Below are 11,678 nucleotides of genomic sequence, written 5' to 3' on the forward strand. Positions count from 1 at the left end.
GGTCTCTTCCAACCCGGTAGATTCTATAATTCTGTAGCTCTCTCGGGGAAGCCCTTCTATGACATTGCCATTGTTTTTTCTGTGTTGATGCTCTAAATGGTTCTAATCCCACGTTCAACAAATGTTTGCAGCAAAAGTCATGTAAATTCCTGTTGTTAGATCAATTTCTCAGCATAGGCCGCTGGAGGGGTTAATTATGAACCTTTCTTTCTAATATAATTAGTTATTGATTAATGTTGGATGGGCTGAGGTTAAAAAAAAGGGAGAGAACATTATGAAGAAAACAAGAATCCTGTCTTGTATTACAGGAAATTCTTAGTAATGCAGGCAATAACTCCTAGCAGAGAATTCCAGATTTCCTAACTTTGCTTTCCCCCCGTTATTCTGCTTGTGACCTGTGATATGGATGTGAAACTGCTGGCAAATTACTTTTCAGGAGGAACTAATCCATAACAAGTGAGGAAAAGAGTTTTGGGTTTGAAGGTCTCCTGTAATAATGCACCTTTTACAGCCAGGCAACAACAGAGGGCAATAGATCTCTAGAAAAGATCACGGCTGCAGAAAGGTTTCCATTGGATGACAGCGATGGCGATTTTGGCAGCTCTTTGCACTGCCTCGCAGGGATCATCCAGACACTGCTCAAATGTGTTTGTATGATCCAGGAGTGTTTCGCGGCCCTCTGGTAGCTCAGCCAGCAAGGTGAGGGTTTTGATTGCATTCAGACGGGCTTTGCTGGTTTCCTCAGCAACCAACTTCAGTAAAGGTGGAATGGCTTCAGCACCCATGGCTGAGGATCTCCCTGTAGAGAAATAAAATGGCTTTGAAATGTATTGTGACATCTAATCAACATCCTTTTGAATTGATACTTTCCACTCCCTGCTCAGCTGCAGCTCTGAACAGCCCTGGGGTGCAGGGCACAGAGGCAGGACCTGCTCTTCTTCTGAAGACCAAGACTAGCTCCAAGCTGTTTATTTTTAAGCAAAAAGATCTTTCATAGTTAACTTTATCTGCCTTGCACATTAGTATTCCATTTTCTAACATAATTATCTAAGAATATATGAGGCACCAAATGATAGAATAAACTGCTTTTTGGAGGGGGGGGGTGTGTTAGATGATGCCCTTAAGAACATCCTCCATTCTTTCGTTTGTAAAGACACTTCAGACACTGAGATCCACTCCCGTGTTGTCTTTGGAAGCCAGAGGAAGGGTTGCAGAGGAGGACTGGAACACAACTGCTGTTATTAAGAGTCTTTTATGTCTAATTACTCATTCATCACACTGAAAATTTAGCAGTTAGTATTTTCAGTGTCATGTAAGTTACTGGGGAGAGCTACAGACCTTATTAATATTCATTGCTCTCCCAGCTGTGAGAGAAACTGCCTCTAACCACAAAATGTTTCCAGAAAGTAGTGCTCCTCTGCTGAGCACTGGTGATTCAGCATAGCTCCAGGTACGTGCATCTCTGTGTGGTCTGCACTTGAATGGAAAATGTTTCCCCTCTGGAGCAGCACTCTGGAGGGAGATGATGCAGGTGGGATAGATAAATAACTTCTTGACCTACTTAAGAATGAAATGTGAAATATGCCATCCCCTCAAAAAACTGTGGGGAAGCAACACTAGTTGCTCAAGGCAGTTACAAAGAAATGTCCTAATCTTATAGTTTCTTGAAGAGCTTTTACACTGTCACACACTGGAGACTTGGGGGCAAGGGGTGCAAATGATTTGTTACTGAGTTGTCTTAGAATTGAATTTCCAGAAGGTGTCCCAACAGGACTGCCTCTGTCTCTTACCCTGAGGTATAACAGCAGCAAACATCAGTGCTCCTGCAGCACGAGCTTGGACTTCAGGATCTGTATCTTCCAGCAGGCTCACCAGCACAGGAATAACATTCGCTTCACATACCACAGTTTTTGCCTCTGGATGAGTACTGTGCAGAAAAGATGGTTAAGTTTCTTTCTTGTGCCTGCTAACCACACAGCTACCCAGAGCCTCTCCTCATGCCTGGACCCCCACAGCCCTCCCTGTCTGGTGGCAGCAGCGCTGGCACAGACCTCCTCTCTGTTCTCTTTGGAGTGACAGTGTTCTGGCTGTGAGCAGATGGCAGGCACTGCTGCCCAGGCACAGGGAAACCAAAGGGGATGGCTGTTTGCACCTGGTGGCTATCAAACCCACATGCTGATACAGCACTGATGTTATCACATTAACCTAGGTGTGTGGGCTTAACAATTTTTAGGTTATTTTTAAGTGAGATTTAGATTATTTTTTTTTTACACTTTCTGTGATACACTGGAGCAGCATGTAACATGGGCAGCAGCATGTAACAGGATGTAGGATTAAGGGTGCTGGTGGTCCTCATGGCACTGGAGTTAGAAACCTGGCTCTGAAACCCTATATAGATTTTAAAACCTGCTGAATTAGGGGTCTGCAATTAATTCTTCTCCCAGGTAATTTTTCTCTCTCTCTTTCCAGCCAATCTAAAGAGGGGATTATTTAATATGACCCAGCTACTGCAGGGATCTAGAACATAGCTGATGTCCATACTCCACTTGCATTTGCTTTCTTTCTGTGACTCATGTCAATTATACTTCTTTTCCTCTAAGACCTCACTTTGTTATAGAATATGAGGAAATGTTTTGTGCCAGTTGATATGTAAACTACATCATCTGCAGGCCTTTTTAAAGTAGGCATCTGTTGAGCACTTCTATTATATTTTCTGATTGCAGGACAGTGGACTTAAGTTGTTCCTTTCATCTACTGTCTGATAAACAAATTTAATACAAAGATTGCTTTTCCTGATCCATCACTGACGTATGCAGCAGCTTGTGTCAGAAAACTATTTCTGTCCTCAATCACAATGAAAGTTTCCAGGACCTTTAATTTTTTGCAAGAGAGCAATTTTCCAAAACCATAAGGGAGCTTCTCCCTCCTTTCATAGTGGTCAGAATCTTGTCTTCACAAGATTTTTCATGCAAGAATTTTTTTTCTCAGCAGTGCTGTACCAGGAAAATGTCCTGGTTTCACTGCCAATACTGCAAACAAACAGAAGGAGAAGGAATGACTGATCAGCATCTGCTTTCTTGAGTGATTTATAGCAGTCAGGATTTTTAGAAGTATTCTATCTATGTGTGTATTCAGGCTGATAGAGCTTTACCAGTGAAATGTGGCAGCTTCAGTGGAAAATAGCTGTAAACTAATGACACTGATTTACTCCTGAAATCAGTACTTTCTTGGGCTTAAGCCTTTTAGACAGATTTCTTTACCTAATTTCTAACATGACCAAAACTGCTTTGCTTTTGATGGCTGCTGATGAGTGTGTGAGCTTCTCCTTCAGGACAGTAACAGCGCCAGCTGCTAGGGCTTCAGAAACCTCAATGTGCAGACAGTTGGAGAGCGTATCAAGGATTAGCTCCTGGATATCATCCAACTCAGTCTTCAGCTTTAATACAAGCAAGGGAATCAAACCAGCTTGCAGGATGCCACCAGCCCCTACAGAGGAGACAGGGAAGGAACATGGGTGAGGGATGAGTGCATTTACTACTGCTACCTGCTCTTTGAATTTCTCAATAGGATCAAAACACATATGGTAACTCATTTCCTTACACAGCCGTGAGATTGAGAGATGAAAACTTCTCCAACACTGCTGTAAAGACATCAGCCCAGGTAATAACCAAAACGGCAATTGGTTTGATGTTCCCAGTTTCTCCCACTATAATATTTACCCAAAAATTATCCTTGCAAAGGAAATACAGGAAATGAGTATATATATATTGCAAAGTCACCTTCTATGCAGCCTTTTTAACGGCTCTGAACATGAACAGGTGCTAAGAGAGGCTGCAGTGTGAGCCTTTGGAGCTCATATTTTGATTCTCCACTGTGGTTCCTGTGGGGGGAAGTCAAGATTTTGGAAAGTGTCAGCCTCCTCACACATTTCTTTGTAGTAACTCTGTCATGGCAAAAATTGAAATTCTGAACTTTACAGCAGTCAGTGTTCTTGCACTGGCTCCTAATAAATAGCATCAAAGGTAGAGAGATCATCATTTGCTCTGCATTGATGTCGTTGCTGTGAGTTTGATTTGTACCATTCCTTACCCTTTACTAAGTCAACACTGAAACAGCAATGCCAGGGGAAATCAGAACGTACTGTCCACGAGTAACTCTGTGAAAACAAAACTCTCCAGCTGTCTTGTTGCTAAGACTGATTCTTTGGTTGCTAAGAGCAATGTAGTTCCTTTCAACGTGATTCATATACAGTTAGATAAGGAAGTTTTGTGGATAAGAGTCATCAAGGTATTTTCAAATGAATCTCCACAGTGGAGACAAGCAGGAAAGAGATTTTAATGACCCTTAGTAGTGCATGAGAGAAATCCCTCAACTTGCAAATCAGCTGAAAAACATGTTTCTACTAGAGGTTATTCTATTGTACATATTTTTGAGAGTTTGCTGCCACTTAATAACTTATTATGTTTCTGACTTATTAGGCTCCACTTTACTAATGCCAAAGCAAAGAAATGCCTAGGGGTGATATTATCACAGCTTTACTACCTGTGCTACATTTGGGCGTCAGTTGCTGTGAGAATTCAAATAAATGAGGAGACCCAGATTCAGACAATTCACTCTTGAAGGCTAACAACATTTTCCAAACAAGGATTCCTCCTTGTGTCAGAAAGGCAAAGCAGGAAAGTGAAGAAGCGTTCTTTGAAGCTGTGGCTCTGTGTGTCACTAGACAGGGAGCTGGCATTTTCATAGAAACAAACCCCAACCAACCCTGTATTTATGTCTTCTGGAAGAATAGAAAGAAGGAATTTCTCCAAGATCAGCTCCAGCCCATTTATACTGTCCCTGTAGAAGGATGCGGTAAAGGAAACTTGCACTACTGTTCTGGCAAAGGACTCACCGAGAGGCCCCTGAGAAAGAGGCGCAGCTGACTCCATCCCCAGCATAAACCCCTTGACAAGGATTACCTGTGTTTGGGCTGTAGGGTGTAGGTACAGAAGGGTTGTTTGGACAACAGTAAGAATATGGCTGGGAATGCTCCATGCCTTATGGAATCCCTGGCAGTAGGGAACCCACTAGTGAGCTGCTCCTGTGGAAGCAGATTAGAGCAGCCTCAGATGACTATAAATCCTATCCAGAACTGGTTTAACCACACTTCCCAACAGTGTTTTGAAACAGCCTGTGAAAGACAAGACTTTGGGAGGTATAGCTTCAGAGGAAGAGTAATGAATTGGAGGTGATAGGCTTAAGTTGACATTCCCTGTAATAAGCACCTTTGTATAGCTGCAACTCACATGGATAGCGCCTTCCCTGGGACAATTTCACACATTTCATAAGCAAACTTGTTGCACAGAGCAGCCAGCACTCCAGTTTGAGCCCAGAGAAGCCATTGCTTGCTTCCATCTGTCTGTAATGAGTATTGCTGTAGCATTCTCTCTACTTTTCTCCGCTGGTAGGTGTACTTTTTTCTTTCCTAGAGAGGTTTCCATTGCTATTTTTTGTACTTGCTTTCAAATACTTTATAGCCATATTTTAACCCATCATCTTAATTTCCATTTTTAGTTTCCTGCAATTGTCTTTTTTTCAGGATTTACTTGCTAAATTCTCTCAGTTCTCTTGATGACTCTACCATCATATAACCAGGAAGTACAATCAGCATTCAGGTTCCACTTCTTCGTGTGTTTGACTTCTAGCATATTCCACAATCCATTCACCTAGTCAGGACTGCTTTCACTGGCCCTTGGCTTTATTCCTTCCAGCTCATATTTACTGACTTTCTTTGCCTCAGCCATCCCTCACTCATTAAATTTGCACTTCATGTCTTGTTTTGGTGCTGCCCTTCACTATTGCACTGCAGTCCTGCACACAACAAAGCCACTTTGTGTCTGTGTCATAAGCTGGTGAGGTGATGTACAGAGTGTTGTCTAGGACAGCTTTTATTTTTGTGCAGCCAGTAAGTAGTATTTATTCTGGGGTCAGAAAACCCTGTGCAGCTAATGGTCCTTATTTTGTATGAACATTTGGGATGTTCCATTTTTTAAAAAAAATACATTTTATTTTGCCAGGTCTCCATAACAGGAGCTTTCTTATCTACTGTTTTCATCAAGCTGTCCTGGCTGAAATGCTGTTGTGCTACTGAAGGGAGCTTCCCAGATACAAATATAGAAACAAAGATGAATTGTCTGACCTTGTCAAAAGTCTCAATGTGGTGAGGAGAAAGAGGGTGGAGAGGAAGGGCCATCAACCACAACAAAAAGAGACTACCTAGCAATGAGACTGAAATTTCCACGTGGAAATTCGTCATAGTTTTCCCAGGGGAGCCAGAAGGTGAAAGGTCTAGGGAGGGAAAAGGGAGGAGACAAAATCAGTGGTGAGTTGGTTGAGAGTTAGTTGTAAAGTAGAGCAGTCTCATCTTAGTGAGCAAACAGTAGGGAAGGAAGGTAAGCTGAGGATTCTAGTAGTCCTATACTGAAAAACACAGCAGCATCCTCAGGAGTTTTCATTACAATTCTGCCCATTCAAAGCAGATTTATCTATTGCTCAGAGCGTTCCAGGTACCCTGGGCATAGAGAAGAAGCAGGGAAAAATGTTCTCAAAATGCAAATAGTTGCATTTGCAGCTGCATAGTTAATGTCATTATTGATCTGTTTTTCTGAGAACTTGTAATCTTCCCTTGGGCTGCTTTTTATCTGAGCACTCATCACTTCCTTCTCATAACCCTCTGGCCACTCTCATCCTCCCTTTCCTGATTCTTTTTTCAAATAGGCCCAAAGAGGAGTTGCCATTTATTCTGTTCTCTAGCTATGGCTGCAGGGCATGTAAACAAGTTAAATTTGTAGAAGACAAAGGAGTCATTTATAGTACATAACAGTGGTGTTTTGTTTTGGTTTTCAATTACATAAATCAATTAAATCACATTACAAACCCTTTTCCTTAAAAATGCCAGTTTTCAACTCAAAATGTTTGTTTTAGTCTGAAGCATGTGCCTCATGAATGGCCAAAAAGTGACACTCAGTGTGCTATAACATAGTAAACTAATAAGAAAACACAGAATCTGTAGAATATAAATCTTTGTTGGCACCTCAGATGTCTCTGTGATAGTCCCAGAACTATTAGAAATGCTCAGTAAAGGCATTTCTGCTTGGGAAGGGGCACACAAGGGAAAAAAATAAAAGCAGAGCCAGACACAAAGGGAAGGAAAAGTGCTGCCTGGTATCACTGTGTGCTACCAACACATCCAGCACACAGCAGCTGTGACATCCCTGGTGGGAGCTCACTGTGAGTAGCCAAGTGATCCTAACGAAATTCCTAGACATAGCAGCTCTCTTGCTTGTACTGCAATTTTAGAGGGAATAAAGTGTTGATCAAATTAGTGAGTTCTAGCACATATTATAGACATTTAAAAATCTCTATAATACATGTGATTGTATAACATTTCCTTTCAGAGTGACACGATGCCTGCAGGAGGTCTTGCCCCAGCAAACCTTCCTTAATGGCTCCTTGCCCACTACTGTTTAAGCTGAAAAAAAATTAAATTATTCTTGAGACTCACTAAGATCTGTGAGTCACCAGTCACAAGTGCATAGTTTGAGAACCTTGTAATTTAATGTTAAGATTCAGCATTTTGAACCTCAGTGCTTCCAGCATTAAGGCTGTGCCAGGGACTAAATGAAATATGAGCCTACTATAAAACTGGGCTGAACTTTCTTTCAGGTAATTTTGGAGCAGCAGACAGACCACACTGAATGAAGCAGAACTCACCGGTCCAAACCCCATCAGCTTTACCAAATCTTCTGCCTACAGAGGAGAATTCTGTTGATGTCTTTGAAAATCAGAGTATTTTCCTCTTCTTTACAACAATAATTCTCTGTCTTTCCATGACAACAGGAATAAACAGCAGTGTCCTAAAGGATGACCGTGCCCAGAGACAGAGTACCTCTTATCTGAGGTACCTCAGGACTGAGAGGTAGGAAGTCTCTTTTTAAATGAAATGATCTGCCAGGATATTAAGACAACTAAGGAAAACACTGCAGGGATTGGACCAGACTAGAATTAGTAAACAATTGTTTCAAACCATTTCAAATCTGTGCATTGGCTAATATCTAAAGAACTTCAAAATTCTCATCTCCAGAATGTCTATTATGACAGCATTTCTAGAAACCCTGGGGATGAATTAGACATAACAGACTTGTGTTTCACATAGTTTCCAAAAAGAAAAATAAACCCTGGGTTCTGTTTCTGTACAAGAATAATCTACAGCCCAAGATCAATAATTGCCCAAGACAAGTACCCCAGTTCTGACTGATGGCAGTGTCAGATCCTTTAGTGTAACATCACCCAAAACACAATGGTGGAAATAATGAAATATGCTCTCTGTTGTAATAGTGCATAATCCATGAACTGTGGATTGTTGGTCATTCATACGGAATCTGAAGGTAGCCTCTAAAATGAGAGCAACTTCTCCTTCTTTTAAGAAAACTGTATGGATTGGTTACCATATACAAGAAAGCAAACCATCCAAGTGGGGGTGAAATAGAAATAACAGAGTAATGCTGCCTTGTACATTTTTTTCCTAGCTCTAATTGTTGATATTCTGCTTGCACATTGTAGGATAAGCATTGACATCTCTTGCTGGGGTTTTACTTAGCCCTTCAGAACTCTTAGCTGTTTACACCTCACATATAATTGAAGTTGTCTAAATTGGTAGCTTAGCATACAGACACACTCACAGACATCTTATGTACCTGGATGTGTGAATGCATGTGCATATGTACACCATTTGACTGAGCTTGCATGCAAACAGATCATGCAAGTTAGGAACTCCCTTGGATTTTATTTCTGACAAAGCACCTTTATTGTGAGAACAATTTTTAAAGATCATAAAAATAAAAGAAGAAAAAAAGTAAAAATTCACCCTCTAGGGTTTTTGTTCCTTGTTCTTTTAGATGGAGAAGGAAATGTCATCCTGAAATTTATTAATTTCCTCTACAGGGAAGACTTTGCCAAAATACATGAAGGAAGGAAAACAAATCTGACATATGTACTACTTGTGCCAAAGTCCTCAGATCAGTAACTGTAGAGAAAATTAAAGCCTTGAGATAAATACGCCTGAAAAGCTGAGCCCCAGCCACTGAGGCTACCCCATTTCAGATTTTCCAAGTGAAAACCTGTCCTTTTGATCTGCTGGTCAGTAAGGGAGATGTGTGGCCATAAGATGTGACTAAGAGGGACCAGTGCAGCCCTTAACCAGAACAGACTCTGCTGACTTGCAGCTTCCACAAGTACCTGTGGTGACATGGAGCTTTCACAGACAGCAGTGAATTTACTGTGCCTAGCAGAGGAAATGGTGAGAGGAGAACCTGGACCAGCACAATCACAAACACTAACTTAAGATTGGATTTTATGCTTCATACCAAGCATGTACATCAAAGAGTGTAGAAAGCGTTAACCGTTACTATAGCAAGTTTCAGTCACAGAGAAATTGATGCTGTAAGGTGAACATGACATTATCAGTTTGACAAATGTTCAGATGATTATTACTTACATTGTAGCAAATTTTAGAGATTCCTGTGGAGAAAGGTCTGCCTTGTCACAGAGGCTTATAAAGATGTGTGAGAGACAGCTCATTTCCTACTGAGATTATTGTCTGGCTGGCTGGGGCAAAAGGAGGGGATGGGAAGGAAGGAGGGGAAAAGTTGTTTAAAGTAATTCAAGTTATTTGAATGGCTGAGAACCATGGAGAGGCAGTTTAGCCCCAGCTCCCTGGGTGCTGGTGCTGAGTGGGTGTCTGTGCTCGGAGGGGCAGGTGCAGGGTGACCCTTCCCACCCACTGCAGCTCCCAGCTCTCTCACGGGACAGAGGAACAGGGAGCTGAGCTGAGCTGGAGGCTTGGCAGGATGAGGCAAGATCCTCAGAGCCACGGATATGTATTTACCCTGTACTGTCTGAAACTCCTGATGGTTTGGAGAGATACCCTGAGGGGACCGTGGCAAAGTTTTACACTAACACAACCGTTTTAAACTTATAAGGCAGTTGGACTTAAAGTCCTTAATGTGAGAGAAATGCACAGTTGCAGGTTTCCAGAACTTCTGCTGAGAGAATAGATTTAAAAAAAATAAAATCTTTCCTCTTTAAAGCAACATGAGTGAACTCCAAGAAACAGTTTTCTCAGCTATCTTAGATGTCTATATCTGGCAGCTATACCTGTGTACCTGGAATTCGGCACTACACAATGGCATTACATAGCCAAATGACCATGATAACACTTTGGTTATCTGTAATGTTCACGTTTTCCACTTAGTGAATTAACTTCACAAGTGCCCAGGCATAAAACAGCATTTTTTTCAGTTATGTTCTTTCAGAGAAATTTGTCATTGAGATGGTGAAAGTATTCTCTGAACTTCTCTTGTACAAATGAAACATAATGCATCAGAAACAGAGGTATATGAATGAGAAAGTTTCCTATATAGATTTGATTATACTACTGCCAAACAATAAAAATGAGAGGCTTAAAGCAACAAAATATCTAGAATTAATGATGTGTCAGATTCTGAGGAATTTTGTCCTGAAAATTAACATAAACTTGCTTTGAAGATATGAATCATTGCACAGACTGAAAATTGAACAGACTGAAAGACTGCAAACAGTGGTAGGAGACAACAGGAGGAAATTAATGGGAACATGAATGCAGTTTCATTGTGTAAGCACTTTTTGTTTTTACATTTTCTCCATTGTTAGAAGGCTGGGACATTTCTTTTTGCTATTTTAAAAAATGACCTGATAGAAATTTCAAAGAAGCAGAAACTGGAGAAATTGTAGCGCTGACAAATCCAGTGCTTACATTTGCTGCTCAGGCATGCTGGCAAAGCTGCAGTAAGGCAATTTTATCCTACAGTTCCCACTGCTTGCACTGGTGCCAAGATGAGCACAATTGAATGGTGAGAACTGATAAAACCTCCTGGAAAAGAAGAATACAGTACCACAGGCGGGTGAAATCCTTTTCTGCTTCACATGCTCTGGCTTGGCAATTTTGTTTGGAATGAGAGTAGAAGAAACACATCTTGATTAGAACCACAGGCCCAGATGGCTGCACGGCGTGAGTGGAGCTGTATGGAAAGGCAGATTGATTCTCCACTTTCCACTCAGACCTTTGCAGAGTCCATGTTTTCCATGGGAAGCCATGTTCACAAGGAAAACTGCTTTCTACTGCTCAATGAAAACCGTGTTCTGTTCTGACTGAGGTTCTACAGCAGTGCTTTCCACTGTTTTAGTCTATACTTTATTTCAAGCAGAGAAAAAGTCCGAAATCTTAATTGAATACCAGACTGCCAAGGTGTGGGCTGCTTTGAGGGTGATTTGTTTTCTGAAGTGCCTCCCCAGCAAATGTTACTGTTGGGTTGATAGCCTCATTCCTCCAGTGAGCTGTAAACCACAGACATTGGCTGAAGGCAGTCTGTCACAAGTATGCCCATGTCTTAATTACACATTTTCTGACCAGGGATGCCTTCCAGAACGAGGCTCTAAATCAGGGATGAAGGGGTTCTTGCAAAAAGACCTTGTGTATCATTTTTCTAGAAAACAACTAATGCAGTGGGACCCAAGCCACAACAGCAGAATGAACCTGTTAGTTAACCTGGACTAAACTATTAGGTCTAGCTTCTGTAGACATGCCAGATTAGGCACAG

The 11,678-nt window shown here is 41.4% G+C and overlaps 1 protein-coding gene across 1 annotated transcript; it reads right to left on the reverse strand.

Annotated features, from left to right (window-relative positions):
- Positions 1-539: 539 nt before the first annotated feature.
- LOC103809907 (rhabdoid tumor deletion region protein 1-like) lies at positions 540-4,931 on the reverse strand. The gene is made up of 4 exons (XM_009082779.1): positions 4,895-4,931; positions 3,261-3,486; positions 1,791-1,927; positions 540-799 (listed from the first exon to the last, which is right to left on the reverse strand). The coding sequence occupies exons 1-4, from the start codon at positions 4,929-4,931 to the stop codon at positions 540-542; spliced, it is 660 nt and encodes a 219-aa protein (XP_009081027.1).
- Between the last annotated feature and the right edge of the window lie 6,747 nt (positions 4,932-11,678).

The sequence above is a fragment of the Acanthisitta chloris genome, unplaced genomic scaffold, assembly GCF_000695815.1.
Source record: "Acanthisitta chloris isolate BGI_N310 unplaced genomic scaffold, ASM69581v1 Scaffold45799, whole genome shotgun sequence".
Classification (NCBI taxonomy): domain Eukaryota; kingdom Metazoa; phylum Chordata; class Aves; order Passeriformes; family Acanthisittidae; genus Acanthisitta; species Acanthisitta chloris.

Excerpts from the sequence above, each read along its gene's own strand:
- LOC103809907 (XM_009082779.1), bottom strand. The coding sequence starts at position 4,931 with ATGGAGTCAGCTGCGCCTCTTTCTCAGGGGCCTCTCG. Across the intron at positions 1,928-3,260 it reads TTGGTCATGTTAGAAATTAG|TACTCATCCAGAGGCAAAAA; the intron begins GTAAAGAAATCT and ends TTTTCTGCACAG. Across the intron at positions 800-1,790 it reads TGCTGCTGTTATACCTCAGG|GGAGATCCTCAGCCATGGGT; the intron begins GTAAGAGACAGA and ends ATTTCTCTACAG.